We start from the raw sequence: 26,803 nt of genomic DNA on the forward strand, positions 1-26,803 counted from the left end.
AAGTCTTTAAAGTATTTATTATTTAATAACTCTTTTTCCTTCTGCCCCCACCCAGCCATTCTCTCGTTCCACTCTTCTGATCATCCTAAAAGCTGAATACATTCTTCTTCTCTAGGGAGGATAAGAATAAACACTGAAACCAATACACTTGCTCAGGCCTTCATCAGGCACTGTGTTACTGCCCGGCACTGGTCTTCAACAAGCGGGGTCTTCCTAGGGCTCCACGTGGTAGTCTTATTTCAAGGTCTCCGGTGAGTGCATGGAGCTGAAATGGCGCTGTCCATCTAAATACAGCATGGACTCTGGAACACAAGAGAGGGGGCCCTGGAGAAAACTGCAGTACCTAAGCAAATCACTGTACAAACCAAGACCACTTGGGAATAGGGGGACAGCAGCAAGAAAGCCAATTCAGCGCCAGGTGTGCACTGCTGAGCCAGGGAGTGGACAACATTCCCCAGGAAGTGGGTCTTGACTCCAGGCCTTTGACTGGACTGGTCCTGACGACCAGTGACTGCTTTCTGCTGGCACCAGCCTTTCAGACGACGACCAGGTGGCTGGAGCAGCAATGGCCACCTGAGGGCCACAAGGCAACCTGGCCTTCAAAAGCACAATCCCCTAAGGACATGCTCTCAGGCCGGCAGGCATCAGAGTACTTCTTCCAAGAATTTAAAAGGAGAAAAATGTCTTTAAAAGTTCCCCTCATTAGGGACAAGCAGTCATCGCTGCTTACCTCCATATGTTCTGGGGAAAACCAAGGGCACTTCTTTTTCCGACATGAAGGTGAAATGAAAAACATTGGTAGTCATATGCTCTTTATCCTGAAGAGAGGCCACCTCACTGTGTACTCTGACTTGAATGTAATTCTCCTGAGTAAAGCAAACCTAAAAGATGATAGACATGCGAGTCAGTCAACTACATTCACAAGGGGAAAGAAAGCAGTCAGAAGAGCAATGGTGGCTTTGGAGTCTCAAAACCTCTAGGGCCAAATAATTTTTAAAAATGTATTTTATCTCTCATCACACACCTACCTGTGAAGAAAGAAACAGCAACGATCCAACCTCAACAGGTTTCTGAAACATGATATCATCCACGGCTACTATAAACGGTCGGGAACCACTATTAGGGAAAGACAGTACTTGGGGTCAACTGCAAAATTCACATGATCTCTGGGTTTTCCCTAACAATCAGCTGAAGCAAACTTTATGTGATCAAAGAATAAACCTCGATAAGGAGGAAATAATACCAGTGAGGAATAAATGGTAAGACATGCCCCTGTGACCGGATCAGTGCCAAAATGACTCTATCTTCTCTCTTCTGCACATCAACACTCCCTTTTCCCAGCAGGCCTTTAATGCACCAGCTGACAAAGTCAGAGCAAGATCCTTTTAAAATGAAGATCAAACCCACCTGGTACCAGTGTGGCACTTATTTAAAAATACGATATATTCCCAAACACATGCAGACTGGTCCAAAATGTTTCGCTGAGTGGGATAGTGTAACTGACTTCTCAGAAGTTAAGACTACCTCTAACCTAACTCACCCAAAGTTACAAGCAGTAGCCCATCCAAGTTCATACGCTCTTCTCATAAGGAAGCCACCAAAGATCCGATTGAAAATGTTCCGTTCCTATAGGACATAAAATATTAATAAATACAAACTTATGACCATCCAAATCTACAGAAAAAAGAGAGAACAGAGGCCAGTTGAAAGGTGTGTCAAAGATCAGGTCAGAGTCATGAGTCCAAGTGATCCTGTTTAGAAGACTTTTCGCTCAATTCCAATACCTGAGGGTGGCAAATATCCAAGCTCTTCAGTTTTGAACTCTCCATCCACACCCCATTAGGAGGCAAAACTCGACTTCGAAAGCTTATAGTCCTGTACAAATGGAGATTGAATAAACCCTGTCAGTGACATGGTTTTGCTGTTGAAAAGTAATTTATTTACAAACAATTCCCAATTTGTTCAAGTAAGTGGAGCTCTGGAGAAGGCCAAGGTTTAGATGCTTTCCCAACCTGGAATCTCGCCATCCTAACTTACTTTGGATCCAGCGTGCTAAGAAACATGTCATGTATGGTTGTCCTCTCCTCAGCAGTAGGAGCCATTTTCAGTAACGATGCGGAGCTGAAGGCAACCCTTCTCCCTTTGTTCACTGGACCAGAGGACAATAAGGAGTTATGATCAGGAGGGCCACACTACAGCACTGGGTTCCTGACCTGGGCTGCCTGGGAGCCTATAAACGTATTCATTATTTCCTGATTTTCAAACAGCCCACTGGAAATTGTAACAATGTTTCAGAGAAGGCTGCTGAGACTACATAAAACTTGCAGTCACTCTTTGCTTTCCGATGGAAATCATATCTGCTCAGTATGAGACCACTTAATATCATGCTGACTGAGAGCCCCAACCAGCAGTTATTTCATTAAGATATATTTCCCACTTCATTAAAAATGAGAAAAATTATTTCACTTAATATTGTATGATCAATAAAACTCTTCAAAGTATGAACACTGTGGAACAAAAAAATACCCTGGACTGGTATGAGGAGTCCATACATACTCTTTTTTTGTTTGTTTTTGGTCTTTCATCTTTTTACGGCCACATCCGCGGCATGTGGAGGTTCCCAGGCTAGGGATCTAATATGAGCTACAGCTGCTGGCCTACGCCAGCGCCACAGCAAAGCCGAATCCGAGCCGCATCTTCGACCTACACCACAGCCCACGGCAACACCGGATCCTTAACCCACTGAGCGAGGCCAGGGATCGAACCCGCAACTTCACGGTTCCCAGTCAGATTCGTTTCTGCTGCGCCACAATGGGAACTCCCCACACATACTCTTAAATAATCTCCTCTACAGTACAGTTAATGTGATTTTTTTTTTTTTGTCTTTTTGCCATTTCTTGGGCTGCTGCCGTGGCACATGGAGATTCCCAGGCTAGGGGTCTAATCGGAGCTGTAGCTGCCGGCCTACGCCAGAGCCACAGCAACGCAGGATCCGAGCCACGTCTGCGACCTACACCACAGCTCATGGCAACGCTGGATCCTTAACCCACTGAGCAAGGCCAGGGACCGAACCCGCAACCTCATGGTTCCTAGTCGGATTCGTTAACCACTGCACCACGACGGGAACTCCAGTTACTGTGATTTTAAATTGTATCTTATTATGAACAAACTAATATACATTCTCCTTGACTGAAGAGCTCTTCTTCCTCTGGGCTTTCAAGGATGAGTGGATTTACAAATGCTGGCCTAAAGAGAAGAGAAGAAAAGAAAAAGTTTGACATGCCACTACCTATAGTAAAAACTGAAGATGTTTGTTTTAGGTACGCTCACTGACTGCTTCACATAAGAACCCCGGAACAATTAGGGGAGTCTTCTGGTTATAGACCTACACTCTATAGGTCTATAACTGTACTCTAGAAAGTTCACATTGTAAAAAGGATGGAGCCACTTGACAAAATGTTTCACCTGATTCAAATTATGAGGTAACAGTCAAAAATAGGTTGCAGATCATTCTGTAAGACCACTGGCCTGGATTCTAAGTCAACTTCTTAAAAGACAGAAAGTGGTACTATATCTAGTCACTTGTGATGGAACATGATGGATGATAACGTGAGAAAAAGAATGTATATGTGTGTGTGACTGGGACACTTTGCTATACAGTAGAAATTGACAAAACACTGTAAATCAACTATAATGGAAAAAATAAAAATCTCTTTAAAAAAGACAGAAAGTGGCAAGGGATTTATTTTATTTATTTGTCTTTTTAGGGCTGCACCCACAGCACAGGGAGGTTCCCAGGCTAGAGGTCCAATCGGAGCTGTAGCAGATGGCCTATGCCACAGCAACCCCAGATCCGAGCCACGTCTGCGACCTACACCATAGCTCACGGCGACACCGGATCCTTAACCCACTGAGTGAGGTCAGGGATCGAACCTGCGTCCTCATGGATGCTAGTCAGATTTGTTTGGCAAGGGATTTATTTTAAAGAAACATGATAACCATACAGAATACATGGTCCTTAATCAGATCCTGACTCAGAGGAAAAGGCTATAAAGAATATTTAAGGGACAAGTGGCAAAGTCTGACTATGGATCATATATATTAGATAATATAAATGTATCACTGTTAAATTTCTTGGATATAGTAAAAACACAGAAGTTATGTAGGAGAATCACCTTATTCTTAGGAGAAAATGCTGAACTATTTATGAGTGAAGTAGTCACAAACTTACTTTGAAACAATTCTGGGGGGAGTGCAGTGTGTATGTCTGTATTTATTGAGAAAGGGCAAGAGAAAGGCAAACGTGATAAAATGTTACTTGGTGAATTTAGGTGCAGGGTATATGGGTACTCATTGCCTTGTTCTTTCTACCTTTCTGTAGGTGCCAAACTTTTCAAAATAAAACCCTGAGAAAAAAAGATAGTACTTCACTGGTAGAATCTAAAGGTTTGATGAAACAAAAATGCAAACAAAATGGCAGCTTGGAAAATTAGAAAGCAACAGCTGGGAGAGAAACTGGCTGATTCTAGGCCTTGGTACAGGAAATGTACAGGATGAGCCCAAGATACCTCATTGCACCAAAGAGCAGCAGGTTATCAAAGACTAACTGGGAAATGTCAGAAGAGCTTATCACAGGGGTCAGCTTAAAGGAAGGAGCTCCCACTGACCAAAAATGTATACACACTGAGCAAGAGGAGAATGATGTTTACAATTTATTGAAATATATTTAGTGTATTAAAAATCCATGAACTTATAATGATTAATTTTTTAAAAAACCAAAAAAGTAGAAAAACTATGTCATCACAACTAATAAATGTGGAAATAAAGGCAACAATGAAACAATGATCCCGACTTTCCTTTACAGACCAAACTGCCGTAGTTGATAAGGGAAAACTCTTCGTTATAGATCTCCAGCTAGTAAATATAGAAAGAATGACAGGATTTGAGTATTCTTTCACACCTCCCAATGAAAATGATTAAAGCAATGACATTAAAAGCACTGGAGAAAGACTGATGTGGAATTAGCTGTTCAAAGGATGACAAAATGTATTCTGGATACACCTTGTTCCGTATTGCACCTGTATATTACTGCTGATCGGAAGAGGATAAAGCGAACAACACACCGGAAAGATCATTCTGTTGCTACTTGAACCCGCACTTCAATCTTGGCAGTACTGTGAGTGGGACAATCTGTACCTCCTGACAGGATGCAATCTGTGTTGAGATACAGAGATAGCAGCACCTACAGTGCTCTCACCAAACATGTGAAACTCGAACCTAATCAAGGCTTTAGATCCAACTTCAATTTATAGAAAATACTAGGGATAGTAAAGTAAAAAAAAAAACAAAAAAACAAAAACAAAACACCACGAGGAAGCAATGAGACGTATCCAGACAGTGGGACGTTGTGTAGAACAATCAAACTGGGCCTTTCAACAAGTTAATGATGTGAGAGGATAAGACAGTGTGGACACACAACTATTCTGGATTAAAACAGACTGAAGAGATTGAACAACTCTATGAATATACTAAGAGCCATTAAATTGTACACTTTCAATGGGGGAATTGTATGGTATGTGAATTATCTCAATAAAGTTGTTAACCCAAAAAAAAAAAAAACCCAGACTTAAAAGACACAAAAATCAAGTGTAATTTGTAAACCTTGTTTGGATCTCAATTTGAACAAATCGTTAAAAAAGATATTTGGAGAAAACTGAATATTAACCGGCTATTAAAATATATTAAGGACTTACTATTATTTTTGTTAGGTGTGCTTATGGTAATATAGTTATTTAAGATAATATCCTCATTTTTAAAGTGACGTCTATACTAAAGTATTCAGGGGTAAAATGTCATTATGTCTAAGATTTGCTTTAAAATATTATAAAGAAAATAACATACTTTTAAAAAACAGAAGAAGCAAATATGGGGAAAATGTTAAAAGTCTTAAGTCTAGGTGACTATCTAAGAATTCATTAATGTCTTCTCTCCAGCTGATATTTTTCAAAATAAAAAATTAGGAAAAAACAGCAATTACCGTTTATTTTCAGAATCACGAGCCACCATGACAAACGTCGCACTCAAAACAGGAAAAAATTCATTGTCATGTAACTAGAGAAGGAAAGAAAATACAGATGTAAGAAATGCATTTATTGTGGGAAGACCTACTGCAATTCTAACAGGCATCATGCGTGCTTTGGGAAAGGCAGCCATTAGAAACAGAGGTCGATTCACTGACCACCATCAGCTGAGAAGCCAGGCACACAACTAGGCTCGGGGGGTCGGTGGTGATGGCAGCAAGACCAAGGAGCCTGTGGCCTTACTGAGGAGAGACACTCCAAAACCCAAACCGTGCACAGTGTGAGAAGTGCTGGAAAGGGAACAAACCCTGGGCCTTGGAGCTGGTCGTGACTGGGACCCAAGGGCAAAGGTCACAGAGGGACCTGTGTGTCGCCATCAGTCAGATGTCCTGCATCTTGCAGAACTCTGGCTTTCTTTAGGCCAACCTGTCCTCACAATGGCACACACTACCCGATGGCCCTCCCACCACCCTCCCAGATACTCGCATTCTCAGGGAATTTGAGGGGGCCACCCACCACGAAGTGTTTCCTTAGCCTAGCACAGGGGCTCCCAAGAAGGGGTAAGATCAGTGAGAATTCTGTGGATGAAGCTAAATATTTACAATGCACAGGCCATTGAAATTTTTTGGCTATTTTTTATTCCCTAGAAGTCTGTCCTTCCAGGAAAGTCTTAACACAAAGTCAGATCATAACCTGAGGGTACCGCTGGTTTCATTCTCTTTTTTTTTTTTTTTTTTTTGTCTTTTTGCTATTTCTTGGGCCGCTCCCACGGCATATGGAGGTTCCCAGGCTAGGGGTTGAATCGGAGCTGTAGCCACCAGCCTACGCAGGATCCGAGCCGCGTCTGCAGCCTACACCACAGCTCACGGCAACGCCGGATCGTTAACCCACTGAGCAAGGCCAGGGACCGAACCTGCAACCTCATGGTTCCTAGTCGGATTCGTTAACCACTGCGCCACGACGGGAACTCCTGGTTTCATTCTCAACAAGCCCATCACTGGTCCTCATCACCACTGCCTGTTCAGGCCCTTCTCACCTTCCCCCTGGACCGTGGGAAGAGTGCCGCCAATCTTCCCACGTCCCTCTCGGGTTCAAACCTTTCAAGAGTTGCTCCTCCCTCTCAGCATCTGGTCTAAGCCTGCTGGCACTGTAGATAAAACCTCCACAACAGGGCCCAGATTCCTCTCTAGTGGTTCACCAAACACTCCCCTCAGGACTGCACCTTTTTCTCTAGCCACATCTAACAGCCTGGAGGTCCTGGAATGTCCCCTGTTGTCACCTGAAGGCCTTACCTCCATGCCTGTGCCCGATGCCCTCCTCAAGGCCAGGGCCATGTTTCTCAAGATGCTTCCCCTTCCCCATCAGCCCGCTTCCCCAAGCAGAACTCATCATTCCCTCCTTTATTTGCCACCTAAGTGGAAACAAAGTCCTCTCCTTGACAGTGGTTCTCAACATAAGAGAGAAGGATGTCACCCCCTAGGGGCATGTGGAAACATGCACGCTGGTTATGGTTGTCACATAAGTTGGGGGACATTAGCAGTGCAGCAAGGGTAACCAAAGAGCTAAACACCTCATAATGCAGGAGATGGTCCTGCAGAACACACAATATTCCCACACACAATGCCAATAGTGTCCCTGTTGAGAAATAATGTGTGATACTTATTACACACTATCATAATCATTTATTTATGTGTCTGTCTTCCTACTGCACCAAGAGCTCCTTGAGGACAAAGAGCATTTTTACTGACATTCCTACCCACTTGGCACAAAGCCTGGCATGTAGTAGATACCTGATCAATGACTGCCGACAAACGAACTCAGGCAGGTAAACTACTGAGCACTACTAGAATGTGAACTCCAAGAGAACGGAACTTTCTGTTTGACTCATTGCTACATATGGAGCACACACTAGGCACTCAATAAATCACTGCTAAGTGAACATTAAAAGAACGTGTCTCAGGCAGCGGGCTAGGTGACTCACAGCCAGATCCCGTTGTTGAGGCACACACAGCCTAGTGGAAGAGAAAAGACATGATGGTGCACAGCTCTGTAGGACAGAGAACAGCAGGTGCCAGGAGAGAGGGTCAGAGGAAGGAACTGAGGAAGACGGCAGAGGAAGAATAGGTACTATGAGTGCAAAGGATCAGGGAAGGAGTCAAGCATGAAGGGACTCAGAAGCCATGGAGCCAGAGCTCATAGAATCCCCGCCAAGGGAAAAGTGTAAGCCAGGATACTCACTCGCTCACCTACTGTTTACATTCTGGTTTATTATCATGAACACCTACTAGTGCCAAGCATCGGCAATTCAAGACGATCAACTCCCTACTCTTAGGACACTCCAGGTCTCCAGCGGTGAGCTCTGAGAAGGTGTGTAAACGGTAAGTTGGAGGGAATACAGTTGCAAAGGTAGACTGGTACTAGTTTACAGAGCACCTCAGATCCTAACTTGTCCTAACTAGTTCGATCTACAGATGATGGTCCATGAAGATTTTTGAGAAGGGAAGCCATGTGAATGAAGATGAGCTATGGAAGATCTATCTGGTAGAAACGTGTAAAATTAACAGAGAGAACAGACTAGAGGCAGGCAGAGTAATTAAAAGACAGCTAAGGTAGTGAGGGCTTGAATGAAACACAGAGGCCAAGGGGAAGAGGGAAAAAGGACTCCGGAAAGAAGCTGTGGGTGATGAATGTTTAAGACTTCACAAAAGGCTGCATGGAAAAGGGGAAAATTAAAGGTAGGAGAAACAGGAGGGTGGCAAAGGGGAAACCAGAGGAGGATTAGGACGCACTCAGTTTGGACCACACTGGACTTGAGGGTAGGTAGCAAGAGCACACGTTGGAGAGAGCTCTAACAGGAACCCCAAAAGGCGGGTATGAAGTCAGGCCCAGAAGAGAGACTTGGGACCATCTCCACAGTAATAATAATAAGTTAGTATTACCAACATTTGATTAGTGGTCACTGTGGTGACAAAACAGAAGCTCAGAGAAGGCAAGTAATTTACCCACAAACAATAAAGCTGGATGTGAACCTATGTCTGAGCCAAACCAGAGGCAGAGCACCTATTGCCAAGCTTCCTCTCTGGAATATAAAAGATCATTCAAGGAGTTCCCATTATGGCTCAGTGGGTTAGGAACCCAACTAGTATCCATAAGGATGCAGGTTTGATCCCGGGCCTCGCTCAGCGGGTTCAGGATCCAGCATTGCTGTGATCTGTGCTGCAGGTTGCAGACTTGGCACAGATCTGGTGTTGCTGTGGTTGTGGCGTAGGCCGGTGGCTACGGCTCCAATTCAACTCCTAGCCTGGGGACCTCCATACGCCATGGGTGCGGCCCTAAAAAGAAAAAAGAAAAAAAAGAGAAAAGAGACACAGACGCACAAGACACAAATGCTATGAGAGGAAGGAGGAAAAGAGCGAAGTGTTGGCTACAATGCAAAGAATGCCAAAGAGCCAGCAAACCACCGCACACAAGGAAGGCGTCTTCCCTGCAGGTTTAGAGGGACCATGGCCCTGCGGAGACCATGATTTTGGATTTCTGTTGTTTTAAGCCACCTGGTTTGTGGTACTTGTTAGAGCAGACCTGGGAAACCTAACAGTGACCAATCTCATTCATGCTTAACATAACCCAGACTGTTGTGAAATTCTCTGGGGCGAAACCAGGAACAAGAACCTTAACATGGAGTATATATGTTTTGAAAGTTATAAACAGCAAACATAAACCCAAATAATGTGTCGGTCTTTGTCCAGGAGAATATTAATATCTGTGTGACATGATCATGAGCTGTTTGTTTGTTTGTTTTGTTTTTGCTTTTTAGGGTCGCACATGTGGCATATGGAAGTAGCCAGGGCTAATGGTTGAATCGGAGCTGCAGGTGCCAGACTACTCCACAGTCACAGCAACTCAGGATCTGAGCTGTGTCTGCAACCTTCACCACAGTTCATGGCAACGCTGGATCCTTAACTCACAGAATGAGGCCAGGGATCGAACCCGCATCCTCATGGATCCTAGTCGGCTTCATTTCCACTGAGCCACAAGAGGAACTCCTCAACTGTTTTTCTGTGTAAGTGAGTGAGCTATATACCTGTATACGGATAGACAGGTAATAAGCTTTTCTTTCACTGAGACCAGCTGGTTGTTTTGGAACAAGGGGGCAATCTTGAGGCACAGACACACCTGGAACATTTGCATCTTCACTTCCATGGATGTCTTCCCAACCCAACTAACGTGGCCACTGAACTTGATGTCCTGTTCTGGGCTTAAGCTCTTCTTACACATATCTACAAAAATAGAAAATCAATGTGAGCCCAAACCATACTCCAAATTTTCTGTACTGTAAGTGGACAACTTCATTTGAACTTTTGGCAAATTCCACTATATTTCCTTTTTGTCTTAAGAACTAAAAATAACTCTTTTAACATACAAAAGAAATCTGTACGTCTTTTTGAAAAGTTAGACAATGCAAAGAATGTAAAAACAAGTAGAATCATGCAAAACCCTTCCACCCAAAGAAAATTAGAATAAATATCTTGGTATATAGCATTCTAGACATTTTCATATGTAGATATATATACATAAAAACTCCCCATAAAGGAAAATATTTACTCTAAGTAATATTTTGTAATTACTAAAAATTCTAAATATGCATAGAGAACAATATTACTTACCAATCTTGTCCACCAGGGCTGTAACTATTGATAAAGGAGACATCTTAGCTGAGTGAATTTTGGTGTGCTTGTAGCAAATAAGAACTGTAGAAAAACAGAAGAGAACCAAATCAAGGAAAAGCAAATTTATTTTTTAACATTCACAATTTATTCCCTGAAATCCATAAAGTCTTACCTGGTTCTGAAGACCTACACCCCCCATATTCCAGTAGTGGTCCTATCCTAGAATCAATGACAGGGAAGAGATCTGGGGATCCTCTAATCTGACTGTGTGCTCCAGTTTAGATTTGGTGAAGAAACAGAAGCCCAAAGCCCAGACCCACGAGGGCTACCACTACCACTCAAAAGAGACACAGTGCCTAAATCGGAAAAAGCGTCCAGCACATAAGTCTCAGAGCACCAACCATCTTGAAAAAAGAGAAAGAAATCACAAGGACTCAGCTACCACTTTCCTCCTAACTCTTTCCTAATCATGACGCATTACTTCACTCAGAGTTATCCCTCCTTTCCCATAACACCCTCAGTTCCTACACCACCTTGTGGTTACCTGCACACTTTCCATATTTCAGCGAGCATTTACATGTGCCAAGCATGGTTCTATGTACCTTACAAATACCAACTCATTTAAAACTGTACTGCATTTCTTGGAGTTCCCATCGTGGCGCAGTGGTTAACGAATCCGACTAGGAACCATGAGGTTGCGGGTTCGATCCCTGGCCTTGCTCAGTGGGCTCAGGATCTGGCGTTGCTGTGAGCTGTGGTGTAGGTCACAGATGTGGCTCGGATCCCTTGTTGCTGTGGCTCTGGTGTAGGCCGGTGGCTACAGCTCCGATTAGACCCCTAGCCTGGGAATCTCCATGTGCCACAGGAGTAGCCCTAGAAAAGGCAAAAAGACAAAAAAATAAAAAATAAAACTGTACTGCATTTCTTTAGTGGCCTCCCTACTTTCCCTATGATTCATTCAAATTTGTATTATCAATCCTCAAGACAGGTTCTGTGCTCCAAATACATTTGCTGAGTAACAATAAATCCTTCCAGAGTTCCTGTCATGGCTCAGTGGTTAATGAACCTGACTAGCATCCAAGAGGATGTGGGTTCGATCCCTGGCCTCGCTCAGTGGGTCAAGGATCTGGCATTGCCATGAGCTGTGGTACAGGCTGCAGACGCGGCTTGGATCCTGTGTTGCTGTGGCTCTGGCGTAGGCTGGGAGCCACAGTTCCAACTGGACCCTTAGCCTGGGAACCTCCATATGCCGCAGGTACGGCCCTGAAAAAGACAAAAAAAAAAACCCAATAAATCCTTCCACCCATGCACCTGCTAAAGGATATATGGGGGATAAAGGAGCAAAAAGCAAGTAACTCCATTTAAAACCGTTTGTGGTGCCCAGAAATCATATGTGTCTGACCTAAGGCAACATTAGTGGAAATGAGAAGAAAAGATCCATTGGTGGAAATGAAGAGAAAAGAGCTAAGAAGGCAGGCTTGACAAGACTTGAATAAACTCAGGTTTCTAACTTGCATGAATGAAGATAGTGTACCACTCACAGAGAAAGAGAATACAATACAGGGAGAGCGGAATGGGCTATCTTCAACATGTTGAATTCAAGAAGCCCGTGGCACATCCAAATGAATATACCCAGTAAGCAGGAAGACAAACTGGCCTGCAACTCACCAAAGCAAACCAGGAAATGTAGCTTCCTAGGTAGTCCACACACTGAAAGCAACGAAAGAACTGGGAGCAAAGGAGAGAAAGTGCAGGTAACAACAAAAAAGGGCAGAAGACAAAACTCTGGAGATGAGAGACATTCAAGAGATCAAAAGAGAAAGAGAAGCCTACAAAGGAGCCCAGGAAGGAGAGGCCCAAGAGGAGGGGAAATGTCACCAAGACCCTAGAATGAGTTCAACATTATTAGGAGCCTCAAAGGGGATCAGGTAAACCCTGAGAAGTCCCCGTGATATCATGCAGAAAGGGGGTCATGGAGAGCTTGGTACGAGTGGCTCAACAACAAAGAGGCAAAGCTGGAACATGGCAGACTGGGAAATAACAGGAGAGCAGGAGACAGTGGCCTTGAGCAGAGTTCCTGTTGTGGCACAGTGGAAACAAATCAGACTAGAAACCATGAGGTTGCAGGTTCAATCCCTGGCCTTGCTCACTGGGTTAAGTATCCAGTGTTGCCATGAGCTATGCTATAGGTCGCAGACGTGGCTCAAAATCTGGCATTGTTATGGCTGTGGCGTAGGCTAGCAGCTGTACCTCCGATTTGACCCCTAGCCTGGGAACCTCCATAGGCCACAGGTACAGCCCCAAAAAGCAAAAAAAAAAAAAAGAATAAATGGGCATTCCCATGGTGGTTCAGTGGGTTAAGAACCCAACAATGTGTGCGTGAGGATGTGGGTTTGGTTTCTGGCCTCGATCAGTGGGTTAAGGATCTGGCATTGTCACAAGCTGTGGTGTAAGTGGCAGATGCAGCTCAGATCTGATGTTGCTGTGGTAGAGGCCATCAGCTGCAACTCCGATTCGACTCCTAGCAGCCTGGGGACTTCCAAATGCTGTGGGAGTGGCCCCCCCCCCCCAAAAAAAAAGAAACAAGAGTGAATCTGTGGTTGAATTAGAATTGGAACTATCAGCATGAACCCAGGATTCTGATAGGTAGGTAGGTAGGTAGAAAGAAAAAAAGAGAGAAAGGCAGGCAGGCATAGATGTAAATGTACATTTATGTGCATATATTCCCCAGTCCATCCACTTTATAAATATCCATTAAAAGTACCAGGGGGAGCTCCCATCGTGGCTCAGTGGTTAACAAATCCGACTAGGAACCATGAGGTTGCGGGTTCGATCCCTGGCCTTGCTCAGTGGGTTCAGGATCCGGCATTGCCATGAGCTGTGGTGTAGGTTACGGACGTGGCTCGGATCCCGTGTGGCTGTGGCTGTGGTGTAGGCCGGCGGCTACAGCTCCGATTAGACCCCTAGCCTGGGAACCTCCATACGCTGCGGGAAGCGGCCCTTAAAAAGGCCAAAAGACCAAAAAAAAAAAAAAAAGTACCAGGGTTCCTTAGAGATTTGGCTGATTCCAGGACTAGAGCAGGGAAATTACCATTGAGCTTAGAATGTGCTACAAAGTGAGGAAGTGCTCAAAGAATGATGGGGACATATCCAAAAAAACAAATGCAGAAGCCAGAATGAAAGAACTGAAACAGTTCTGGGACAGTTCGAGCATAAAAATAGATGATAGAAATGTATTATAATCCATTCAGTAAAAGAGGAATCCCTGAGTCCATACTGATTTTAAAACAATTGATAAAAGTCTGATGAGGAATGGGATATCTATAAAGCCTCAAAGTACCTCCCTATAAGGTATTTATCAATTACAATGAGGAAAAGAATAACTTTACAGCAAAGAGGCCTGGCAGACACCACCACCATCAAGGAATCAAAGTTAACATCACGGTAATGGGACAAAAATTAGAATTATGCAGCACTTTGAGTTCCCGTCGTGGCGCAGTGGTTAACGAATCCGACTAGGAACCATGAGGTTGCGGGTTCGGTCCCTGCCCTTGCTCAGTGGGTTAACGATCCGGCGTTGCCATGAGCTGTGGTGTAGGTCGCAGACGCGGCTCAGATCTCGCGTTGCTGTGGCTCTGGCGTAGGCTGGCGGCTACAGCTCCGATTCGACCCCTAGCCTGGGAACCTCCATATGCCGCAGAAGCGGCCCAAAGAAATAGAAAAAAAAAAAAAAAAGAATTATGCAGCACTTGATAATATGCAACAAAAACACAGCATCCCTTCTGTGACACTCCTGCCAAAGATGCAAGTCCTGAAACTAATACTGGGGAAGCATCAAACAAACCCAAACACCTCACACCCGTCAGAAAGGCCCTCATCAAAAAGTTCACAAACAATAAATGCTGGAGAGGGTGTGGAGAAAAAGGAACCCTCCTACACTGTTGGTAGGAATGTAAATTAGTACAACCACTATGGAAAACAGTATGGAGTTCCTTAGAAAACTAAATATAGAACTACCACATGATCTAGGAATCCCACTCCTGGGCATCTATCTGGAGAAAAACATAATTCAAAAGGATACATGCATCCCAGTGTTCACTGTAGCACTATTTCCAATAGCCAAGACATGGGAGCAAACTTAAATGCCCATCAACAGAGGACTGGACAAAGATGTGGTACACATACACAATGGAATATTACTCAGCCATAAAAAACATGAAATAATGCCATTTGCAGCAACATGGATGGATCTAGAAATTATCATACTAAATGAAGTCAGAAAGAGAAAGAAAAATATCATATGAGATCACTAATACATGTAATCTAATAGAAATGAAACAACAGAATTTATAAAACAAAAACAGACTCAAAGACTTAGAAACCAAATTTATGGTTATCAAAGGGGAAACATGGGGGGAATAAATTAGGGGGTTAGGATAGATATATACACACTACTATATATAAAACAGATGGGTAACAAGAACCTACTGCATAGCACAGGGAGATTTTCTCAATACTGTGTAATCATCTATATGGGAGAAGAATCTGGAAATGAATGGATATATGTATACCTTATTAACTTTGCTATACAACTGAAATTAAAACAACTTTGTAGGTCAACTCTTTTCCAATACAACATAAAAAAAAACCCAAACTGAGAGAAATTCCACCAAAGAACGGGTCCATAACCTTCCAAAGTGTCAAGGTCATGAAAGTCAGGGAAAGACTGAGGAACTATCCCTGACACAACTAAATGCAGTATGTGATTCAGAACTGGAAAATTCTGCTATAAAAGACTTCTGACAAAGCTGAATGGAGTCTGAAGACTAGACTGTCTAAGTTAATTTCTTGATTTTGAAGGCTGTATTTTGGCTATGAGGACACTGTCCTTGTTTGTAGGAAGTAAATGGGAAAATATTTGGGGGTGATGTGCACCATATCAGCAACATCCTCTCACATGATCCAGGGAACAACAATTCTTTATACTCTCCAACTCTGGTAAATTTAATGTGAAATAATAATGATAATTCAGAAGCAATAGGTGTCCTTCTTTTTCTACTTTTAGAATATCTTCATTTGGCAAGTCAGAAAGAGAAAGACAAATACCATATGATATCACTTATATCTGGAATCTAATATAAGGCACAAATGAACCTTTCCACAGAAAAGAAAATCATGGACTTGGAAAAGAGACTTGTGGTTGCCAAGGGGGAGGGGGAGGGAGTGGGGTGGTTGGGGAGCTTGGGGTTAATAGATACAAACTATTGCCTTTGGAATGGATCAGCAATGAGATCCTGCTGTGTAGCACTGGGAACTATGTCTGGTCACTTTTGACGGAGCATGATAATGTGTGAAAATAGAATGTATTCATGTATGTGTAACTGGGTCACCATGCTGTAGAGTAGAAAAAAAATTGTATTAGGGAAATACAATTGTAATAGGGAAATACACAAAATAACAATAATAGTAATAATAAAGAATATCTTCATTTGTGCAAGTTAAAGAATAAAAAGATCACTTCTAGCCAAAGGATTCAAAATATTGCTGTTAAGTACGTATTTAAAAATACTAAAATAGTATCAGTACCTCCTAAGCTGTCAAGATCCTCAAGAATCCTGCCAAACCTGTGAATTAAAGAAAATTGTGATGAAATGAAAATCATGATGATATCATTTTAAAAAATAACACACTGTGGGGTGATAAATAACACTTACTAAAAAGTGATTATGGTGATGGTTGCACAACTCTGAATATACTAAAAACCAAAACATCACACGCTTTAAATAAGTGAACAGTATGATGTGTGAATTATATCCCGAAGTTATAATAAAGAAAAGAAATAAAATTTTTAAAAATGACACAAACAAAAATGGTGCTGTTACCTTACGGTGTTTTGAACAGTCAAATATTTCTCTCGCAATTCAGGCTGACTGCCCAAAGGCAAGAGAACTTCGGTATAACTGTCTTTCATTCTCCTAGATGGCAGTGCTTTTTGTGACTCAGCCAGAAAGCTACTCAGTAATTTTCGTTCCTCCATTGCTTTCACATGGTCTCTGAGAAGAAAGGATACAAGCTTCATGAAACTCAGGACAGTGCTGTCCCATGACTCCAGTGACAAAAGGCCAGTGAGATGCCATCAAAGGAGGAAAGAGGAGGTCTGGACCTACCTTGTCTCCCTTTCCTTCCCTCCCTTCCCACATGCCACTTGGTGAAATTAAAAATTTCAATTAAAATTTCTTAGGCTAGGAGATAAGAAAAACATACTCATAAATGATAGAGATATACCCAAAAGAACTATATATTTACCCTCATCAAAATATGTATTCAGGAGTTCCCATTGTGGCACAGCAGAAATGAATCTGACTAGGAACCATGAGGTTGCAGGTTCGATCCCTGGCCTCGCTCGGTGGGTTAAGGATCTGGCGTTGCTGTGGCTCTGGCATAGGCCTGCTGCTACAGCTCTGATTTGACCCCTAGCCTGGGAACCTCGATATGCCATGGGTGGGGCCTTAAAAAGCAAAAAAAAAAAAAAAAAAAGTGTATTCAAAGAATAGAATCTTTGAAATCAAGTTAAAAATACAGAAATGGATATAATAGTGTATATAAAGAACAACATGGCCACTGAACTCAAGAGTCCCGTTTCTCACCTTGACAAGTCTCATATTCTCTGTGCCCCAGCGCTCTCTCTCTCTCTCTCTGCCTTCAATTTTAGGAAAGAGAGACAGAGGAGGAAAAATGGGGTGTATCCAAAAGAACTATGGAGGGCAGAGCAAAAGATAAAGAGGAAAAGAACATGAGAGGAAGACAGAAAGGAAAGAAAAAGAAGAGATGATTAAGGCAGAAGAGAAGAGACAGGAGAAGAGCAAACTAAAATGTTGACAGCATCATTAATTAAGCCGTCTCTGTGAGCTTTACTTATGAAGTATTGCCAGAAAGCTGTAGCCTACCAAAATATAGGGAAAAGAGGATCAAGGTAAATGGTACCAGGGTAGGAGTTCCCATTGTGGCTCAGCAGAAATGAATCAACTAGTATCCATAAGGATGCAGGTTCGATCCCTGGCCTTGCTCAGTGGGTTAAGGATCCAGTGTTGCCATGAGCTGTGGTGTAGGTCGCAGATGTGGCTTGGATCCATTGTTGCTGTGACTGTGGTGTGTAGGCCGGCAGCTGCAGCTCCAATTGAACCCCTAGCCTGGGAACCTGCATATGCCACGGATGTGGCCCTAAAAAAAAAAAGACAAAGACCAAAAAAATGGCACCAGGTAAATCCAGAATGTGGAACATTCAACACGACATTTGGCATGGCCTCTTTAAAAATCAGGCTCATGGGGGAAAAAAAAGGAATTAGAAGTAACTATTATTCTAGATTAAGAGAGACAAAAGAATCATAAATACCAAATGGAATATGCAATCTTTTATTGGATCTTTATTTTTTAAAAAAAGCTATAAAATCTATTTGGGGAACAGGTGAGGAATTCTGAATGTGGATGAATAATGTATTATTAGGGAATTACTGCCAGTTTCAGTATGTAAAAGAACATCTTCTTAGAGGCACATAGCAGCTGAATTTGTTGCAGAGGAAAATATATTTATTAATTAGAGATATACTGGAATATAAGTGGAGCTGAAGTGTCATGATACCTATATAGTTCAGCCAGTATATGTATACCAGCAAATCTGGAAAACTGTTCAAAAGCATCTAATTCAGAGTGGGAACATGGATATTCATTTTTTTTGACTTTCCAATAAATTGAAATTTTTCACATAAAGAGATAAAAAGAAGTTAGATAATTTTTATGTCAATAATAGATTATTGTTGTTATTGTGCTTTTTCTTTTATCTCATTTTAGCCTCAAAATTCTCTGCACCAAGAGGGATATTCTTCTATTTTACAAGAGGGAAATAACTGAGAGAAAGAGAGAGACTGTATGGGAGACCTGGTTAACTGTGAACTGACAAAAAGCAATAAAGTAGTCAGGCTGCATGAAATGGAAAAACCAGGAGACTCGGGTTCAAGTCTCAAACCCTGGTACTTAATTGCTCAAGGTCTGAATTTCAATCTCATCATATTCAAAAAAGGAGTAGGAACATATGCCATAAACATGTCAAAAGCTTCACCAAGAATCAGTGAGGTGATACACCTGAACACACTTTGAAAAATGTTAGGTTCTTGTAAATCACATGATTTTATGACAGAAATGCATTGGTTGATGAATATGTTGGAGTGTTGATTTTTTCCTCCAAGTAAAAACCTCTCAACCCATTTCTGAACAAAAGGTTCCCCGAATTCCACACAATGGCACCATCAACTGAGCCTAAATATAGCCTAGCACACCACTTCAGGGATGGAAGAACTAATGAGCAGAGTGCATACCTCCAGTTTGTGGACACTCCTACTATTTCCAGCAACTTAGCTCGAACTGAAAGAAAAATAAAGAGGTCATTCCAGGAAACAAAGAACATGAGAACTGGATTATGGCAATGAGCTCAAGCAATTCATGCACTCAAAAGCTTTAAAGATCCACAAATTTCCTTTTTTAAAAAAAACATTTTATTTCTTTTTTTGGCCATGTCCATGGCATGCAGAAGTTCCCAAGCCAGGGACTGAACCCAAGTCACAGTAGTGACAATGCTTAACTTTAACCCGATGAGCCACCAGGGAACTCCTGGATTTCCATTTAATGCCACAAACAAACAGCCCAGGAAAGGGATCAGGTCTCTGATTCTCAAAGACTTGAAACAACTATTGTCTCAATGCAGAAACGAATATCTTTGTGTCAACCACTGGATACATCGGGTAGGGCTATAGCAGTGTCAGAATCCTCGCCTAATTTCTTATAGGTAGTGGGACTAAGACTAATATCAAAATCTGAGTCTCAGTCTAATTGATTTCTCATATGTTTATACTACCCTAATTGTTAGAAAAGTTTAGGCCACAAAAATGAAGCAATTCAGGAAAGACAAAGAAAGCAATTTAATTTTAGTTAATGTTCATTGCCCAAAAGCGCAAGACTGAATTAGTGCAGGAAAAAAAATTAAGCACTTTTAAAAAAACGTTGATACTAATTACCACATACCGTGATTCACATGGATAGGTGAACATGGATAAAGGGAAAATAAATCAGATAAGCAGCAGTAAGTTAATACTAAAAAGTAAATCTATAAGATTTTAAATAATGTGTTGACTTCATGTGTTTTTTTCCTAGCATTTAAAATCTATATTCCAGTTGCAGGAAATTAACCATAGCAATCCTTGGTCCTTCAACAATTAAATATTTTATCAAAACTGAATATGGTTAGATGAACATGCATTTTAATTTTCATGAAAAAGTGGTTTATTTTTCTATCCAACAATTGTTATATACCATAAATTAGGTGAAAACTCTAATTACAATTAAATCATACAGTACTGCAAAAATTTCATTAGTAAATTAGTCTTATTGCTGATTCTTTTCCTCCTGAGTTCCTTGAATAAAAGAATGGACTGAATCCAAATAGTACATGGACAATTGGTACTGGGTGACATAAAATGATCATCACTAGTATGTAATCACTATAAGAAGAGAGGTAGGTGCTGAGGGCCAAGAAAGAGAGTAGAATTTCAAATTTCATACACACACACACACACACACACACACACACACACACACACGCATATTTATTTGGATTCTTTAAATAAGCCACAATTTTCATTATAATGAATATTTCCACAATGACAAAGACATTCGTTGATTGCCTATCAGATTAGTAATTGAAATTAACTTCAATTAACTATGGATTAACAGGGTCCCTCTAACAAAACTCCAGAATGGGAGCATTTACTTGGTACAACTCAAGGGCCTGTCCCTTGCTTATAAATTAGATCTTTTTTCCATGCCCTCCCCTTTACTACCTACACATGGGAAGCAGAAATCATTTAACTGAAGAGAGCTCAGTCCCCAAGGCTCTAAAGGAACCAAAGATCAAACCTGGAATGTGATTTCTACCCAAAGCTATCCTGGTCATTTTATAAATGAGAAGTGTATGAAACGTCTACCTTTATTTATACCTCATTTCCCCTAAACTGCCTATACACCTCCCAAATAAAACAGGGTTTGTCCCCACATGGGCTGAAAAGGTAAACATCCATGCTTGCCTTCATTAATGTGGAAAATTCTCTCCTCGGGATTCTGAGATCCTTGAGTCAGTCCTCTGCTGGGAGCAAGCAGTCCCTTGCTTAAGGTACAAAGCCTACAAAACAAGAAGAAACACTTAGAGAAGGTTCCATGGCTTCTTCCTTGGCACCCCCAAACACCTGTGTCTCCTCCAGAGCACCCAGCCACCCCACACCCTCAGTAAATATTATCTTGTAGGGATCTGTACTTGCTTCTCAAGTGTGTGTATATTTGCATATGAGGCTGCTCCATAATCATCTTTCCAATGAGAGTAAACATTTCTTGAGAGCAGAAACCAATTAGGTAACTATTTACGAAACAAATAAAAGATATCAACCGGTTTAATGGATTTATTCTTGTTCTAATTTATTAGCTTCAGAAGCCCAGAATCGATTTGGTAAACAGCCGAGTAAACTAATTATGAACAATTTATTTTGCTATTATCATATGATATTTCCTCAGTAAGTCAGACCCAATTACACATCAATCAAACTTTGAAAATAGAATTAATCCTTTCCAGACGCAAAGAGAGTATTTATTGGACTTAGCAGAAATTTCCTATTCCTCCACAGAATAAAATAAAAGTTATTTACCCAACTGTGCCTAACCTGTTCTCCCAAAATAAGTTGATTTTGGTTCACTCTTGTTTAAGCATTAAGTCCTAACCACAAATCACATCAGGGATAAGGGACTGACAAAGTGATCTGTTGAGAGCCCAGGTGGAAAAGGAAAGGCATTGATGAGGTCAAGAACCCCAGATACCGCTTCTCATTCTACTTCAAGTGACTAGTAAATTCTTACTTCCTAATGCCAGGTCCAGTGGTGACTAACCAAAAAAAGAAGAAAGGTATATTTTAAATTTCCTTCAAAGCCCAAATTTTCTATAGATTTCTTTTCTAAATTATAGCATAAGGAAGAGTATCTGTGTAAAAATATTTAGTAAAGTCTACATGTAGTGGGGTTTTTTTTTGTTTTTTTGGTTTTTTATCTTTTGTCATTTTAGGGCCGCACCCGAGGCCTATGGAGGTTCCCAGGCTACAGTCTAACCGGAGCTGTAGCTGCCAGCCTACGCCAGAGCCACAGCAACGCCAGATCCAAGCCATGTCTGCAACCTATACCACAGCTCATGGCAATGCCAGATCCTTAACTCACTGAGTGAGGCCAGGGATCAAACCCACAACCTCATGGTTCCTAGTCAGATTCATTTCCGCTATGCCACAACGGGAACTCCTATGTGCAGTTTTGATCCTTGTGCTGCTAGAACAAATCCTGGTCCTTTCACTAAGCCAACTATTCTAATTGCAAAGAACACATAAGTACGAGCCCATGCTCAATGGCTAATTTAACCCCTTAGTGAGCCAGTCATCACATAAGCTATGAGAGAATGCCCCCTGGTCCACTAAGACCAGAAGGTTTCCTAAAGTGTTTGGGATTTTGGGTTTGTGTTTATTCTTCAAACAGCTAACAAGCCTCTATTTGGGGTTTATTACATATTTGGGGGTTACTTTTTCACAAGAATTTTCCATTTCTGTACTTTTATATGTGGATTAATTTTTCAATCTTGTTTTTGACTTTCTAATTTGCATTTCTTCAGAACCTGAGTTGAACTTTTTCTTTTTCACTATTTCATTTCATGTATTTTCTGTATGTTCAAATCACTCCATGAAGGAAATACAGTATGTGGTCCTTCATTCTGCCATCTCAGAAACCAGCATTCTGCAACTGAACATATTAGGTTTTTAAAAGCCCACTAAAAAAGCTAGTATTTTTCAATGCCACTACTGGCTGAGAGAGCAAAAAAATCATGCACTCAATGCATTAGTTAGCAACAATAATAGATGCAGTAGATGATCTCCATGTAAAAAATGAGATCTGACTCAGTGGCTAAACACTTCGAATACTCACCACAAACTCACAAGATCTATACAACTGATCTCACATATTTAAATAAATACACATATATATAAGAATCTTTGTTTTATTCCCTAAGAAGCAGCATTTTCTGAAGAGTGACGAAAACCATCCCATCCTGCCTGAGTGAAAAGCAGTATAGTATGCAGACGTAAAGAGCCTGACGATGCTGCTTGTTAGCTGAGTGGCATTGGGCAAGTTACCTAACTTCTCTGAGCTTCAGTTTCCTCATGTGTAGAATGGGGATAATAATACTTACCTCATAGGATTTTCATAAGGATAAAGAAAATAGCACATGTTTAACCTTTGAGAGCATGCCTAGTACACTGACAAGCCCTCTAAAAATAATAACTATTACTATTCCAGAAGATGATGTTTCTCCAAAGTCTCCCCTAAAAGTCAAAGAGTAAGGACCAGAAATTTGGAAAGCACAAGCCAGGCACTATAATAGACCATCTCTGAAAAGAGAATCAAATGGAGATAGTAAAAAAGCAAGTTGACAAATACAAAGAAACACTTGGGCCAAATTATATGGAAAAGTGTCGTCCTACAGCCCTGTTCTTCACTTACTACCTTAAGAAAATTGAAAGAAAGGAGACCAAGATGGCGGAGGAGTAAGACGTGGCGCTTACACTGTCCCACAGAAACATAAAAAAAAAAAACACATCTACATGTGGAACGATTCACACAGAACATCTACTGAATGCTGGCAAAACTTAAATCTCCAAAAAGGGCAAAAAATCCTCCACATAACTGGGTAGTGCAAAAAGAAAAAAAAAGAGAAAAAGAAATTTAGAAATAAGGAGTTCCCTGGTGGCCTAGTGGTTAAGGATCCAGCACTGGCACTACTGTGGCACAGGTTCGATCGGTGGCCTGGGAATTTCAGAATGTCACAGGTGTGGCCAAAAAGAAAAAAAAAATCTTCTTTAAAAAAAAAAAGTTGATGGAGTTCCCACCATACCACAAGAGGATTGGCGGCATCTTGGGAGCCCTGAGACACAGGTTCGATCTCTGGCCTGGCACACTGGGTTAAGGATCCCGTGTTGCTGCAGCTTCAGCTTAGGTTGCAACTATGGCTCAGATCTGATCCCTGGGACAGGAACTCCATATGCCAAAAAATAAAAAAAAGGAGTTCCCACTGTGCTGCAGTAGGTTATGAATCCAACTGCAGCAGTGGAATACATCCCTATAGCAAAACAAAGGCCTAATCTGAATGCTTTAAAAGAAACTGTTGATTATACTAATTATATGGGTATAATAAATTTCTATTCTATGAACATTCGGCTTATTGTAACTTTTCACTACAATTTGGTATCGTCCCTACTGAAAATGTGATGAAAATGGTGGATCCTTATGGCCGGTATTTTGGTGGGAGATAGATACATTTTTTTTTATTGACACACCCAACAGCATATACTATTTCAGATGATTCACAGACACCCCCATGTGCCTCTAGATTTAAAAAATTCTGAGGCAGACCAAACTCCTGAAAAAACTGAGGCCCAAAGGAATTAGATGACTTTCCCACTGTCAGTCAACTGGCACACTGGATAGAGCCCAGTTCTTGTGACCCCCAACCCCCACTCCTTACACTTACACACAAGCACACAGGTGCAGGGTAGCTGCTCTTTTCAGTCTCAGGCTACTTCCCTTTATTTAGGCAACACTTTAGTGGAGGGAGCAGAGTGGTTTAATCACTGCCCAACACCTCAGGACCTTAAGGTTACTGGCTTATTCCCTGAAAAGCCCTCAGGAGTTTTACCAACAACAAATCCTCTGGATGTTTAGAAGAAACTGTCCAGAGGCCTTTAGGACAGTCAGGTCCTAGGACCCCATGACTGAACCTTTCCAATTTCAAAAGGAGACCAAGGAGCCCAACCTCTCCATGGCTAGCCAACGGAGTCACAAAAGTCACCTGAAGATATGAACAAAAGCATCTTAGCTGTTCTGGATTCCAAGCTTACGATGAGTGTCTGGGAAGAATTTTCAGTACAACAACAGGCAATGCCACTCATATGACCACCACTCTGGGAAAATGCCTCAATTTAGAGACTAAAAAAATTCAGGTAACTCTTTTGTGAGCCAGGGGGAAAAAGTTACAAGGACTGCCCACCAGTCGAATGACCTAATCATCTTAGCCTGTATTAATTTATGTACTCTTTCTCTCACTAGACACTAAAGGAATACCTTCTTAAGGTTCAACATTTCTCACAAAAAAGGAATGGCAGGCTGACAGGAGTTCAGTGCAAAGACAGAGGACTTCCAAATTGGGGGAGAGGAAATCAAGACAGGTTTCCTGAGAGAAGGCACATGGTCAAAACCCCTGGAGCTTGTGGAAGCCTGTCATGCCATGTCCAATGCAAGCTGAAACCAACTGTGGCCCTTCTTGCAATGACCTTCAACCTGTCTTCAAATAGTGTAACAAAGTAGGAGTTCCCATAGTGGCTCAGCGGTAACCAACCTGACTAGAATCCATGAGGACACGGGTTCCATCCCTGGCCTTGCTCAGTGGTTTAAGTATCCACCTTTGCTGTGAGCTGTGGTGTAGGTCGCAGACTCAGCTCAGATCCTGCATTGCTCTGTCTGTGGCGGAGGCCTGCAGCTGTAGCTCCAATTTGACCCCTAGCCTGGGAACTTCCATATGCTGTGGGTGCAGCCCTAAAACGCAAAAAAAAAAAAAAAAAAGTATAACAAAGTAAGTGAGAGAGAGGAGGAGGAGCCTTTTTCAACTGACAGCTAGGTGCACAGGGACAATTAGAGAGCTCCAGGGCCCCCAAAAGAACTGATGGGGGACATTGTTGGTTGGAACCACTGTGGACCACACCAAGAGGGCTGGCTTACCTGTAGGGGGATGAATTCAGAAGCTGAAACAGGGGTGAGCCCCCTGGGACTCAACCAGACAGAAAGAACTTGGAACAGCTGCAGTGATCAGATGAAGGGGCCTTGGGAGGGGGAGCAAGACATGCCCCCGAGTTCAAAGTCCTAGGCCTTCACCTGGCAAGCTGGGGCGAAGACTTAAAAGAAAAAAGCATCCTCTTTTGTCTAAGGGGCCCAAACAAAGCCACTCCCCGCACCTAGCCTTAAGGGTCCTTGCTGTTCATTAAGGGTAAAGTCAGCGCCAAGGGCACACAATCCTGAGGCCCAGAGAGCACAAAAGATGCCCTACAATCTCTGCCCACATTACAACACATTTTAGTCAGAGTCCGCGTGGGTCAAGAGTCTTTAAGGTTCTCCAGAGGAGGGATGATGGCTGGAAAAGTAATGTGGAACTCTAAATACCAGCTTTCTGACAAGGCGCTAACCCTAAACCACACCCCGAAGAGCAAGGAGAAAGCAATGTCAGGGAACACCACCAACTTTCTCCCTTATAGCGCCGCTTCACTTTTAATATCAAACTCAGGGCCACAAAGCGCCAAGGGAAGGAGTGCAGTAGCCCTCCCCAAGCCAGCGGGGTCGCGGTAGGCGGTGGGCTGGCGCCCTTCCCCACCCGGCCCCATTTTCTGCCCAAAGCCCCAAGCATGAGCCCCGCCCGCCGCGGCCCACTCCTTCCGCCGGTGCCAGCTAGCAGCGTGGAGGGCTGCCGTGGGCGCCCCTCGGTCCATTCCCCGCCAGCCCTCCCAGGCGACCTACCGCAGCGCCGCCCGCCTCATTGCGCTCTGCCAGAGACCTGGGCCCCGCGCGCCGGTGGAGGGAAACTGAGGCAATGGAGAGCTCGAGATGGAGAGACAGAGAGAGCACGCGCGCCAGACCGGACCTCGCTCTCCAGGACCGCACCCTTACAGCCCGGCCGCGGGATGGGGGAGCGAGGGGGGACGGCCACGCTGCCCGGGGCGGGGTCTCGTTCGGGGGCGGGGCCACGCTGCGCCTGCCTCCCGGCTCGAGAGCGTGAAGCTTGAGTTCATCTTTGTTGCATCCCCGCCGTGGTCAGCAGCGCGGGGCGTGTTGCTACCTCGGGGACTGGCCCATTTCCTCCATTGTTGATGAAATACACCG

The 26,803-nt window shown here is 42.6% G+C and overlaps 1 protein-coding gene across 2 annotated transcripts; it reads right to left on the reverse strand.

Moving 5' to 3' along the window:
• Positions 1–26,803, reverse strand: ACOT9 (acyl-CoA thioesterase 9). 2 transcript variants are annotated; one of them, XM_047765068.1, is made up of 15 exons: positions 26,760–26,803; positions 20,881–20,975; positions 19,120–19,165; positions 16,630–16,800; positions 16,334–16,371; positions 10,745–10,828; positions 10,254–10,357; positions 6,038–6,111; positions 3,179–3,246; positions 2,038–2,149; positions 1,785–1,875; positions 1,541–1,626; positions 1,029–1,116; positions 731–881; positions 1–302 (listed from the first exon to the last, which is right to left on the reverse strand). In XM_047765068.1, exons 1-15 carry the CDS (start codon positions 26,783–26,785, stop codon positions 235–237), a joined length of 1,302 nt encoding a protein of 433 aa, XP_047621024.1. In that variant the 5' UTR covers positions 26,786–26,803; the 3' UTR covers positions 1–234. The 2 variants fall into 2 exon arrangements, with proteins under 2 accessions (XP_047621024.1, XP_047621025.1); XM_047765069.1 differs by lacking the exon at positions 26,760–26,803 and adding an exon at positions 26,441–26,731.

This window comes from Phacochoerus africanus, chromosome X, assembly GCF_016906955.1.
Source record: "Phacochoerus africanus isolate WHEZ1 chromosome X, ROS_Pafr_v1, whole genome shotgun sequence".
NCBI lineage: Eukaryota > Metazoa > Chordata > Mammalia > Artiodactyla > Suidae > Phacochoerus > Phacochoerus africanus.

Coding starts and splice junctions, on each gene's coding strand:
- ACOT9 (XM_047765068.1), bottom strand. CDS start 26,785: ATGGAGGAAATGGGCCAGTCCCCGAG. Junction 16,801..19,119: donor GGAGTGTCCACAAACTGGAG/GTATGCACTCTG, acceptor CTTTCTTCTCAG/AGACCATGTGAAAGCAATGG. Junction 6,112..10,253: donor TGAAGATGCAAATGTTCCAG/GTGTGTCTGTGC, acceptor TTCCTTCTCTAG/TTACATGACAATGAATTTTT.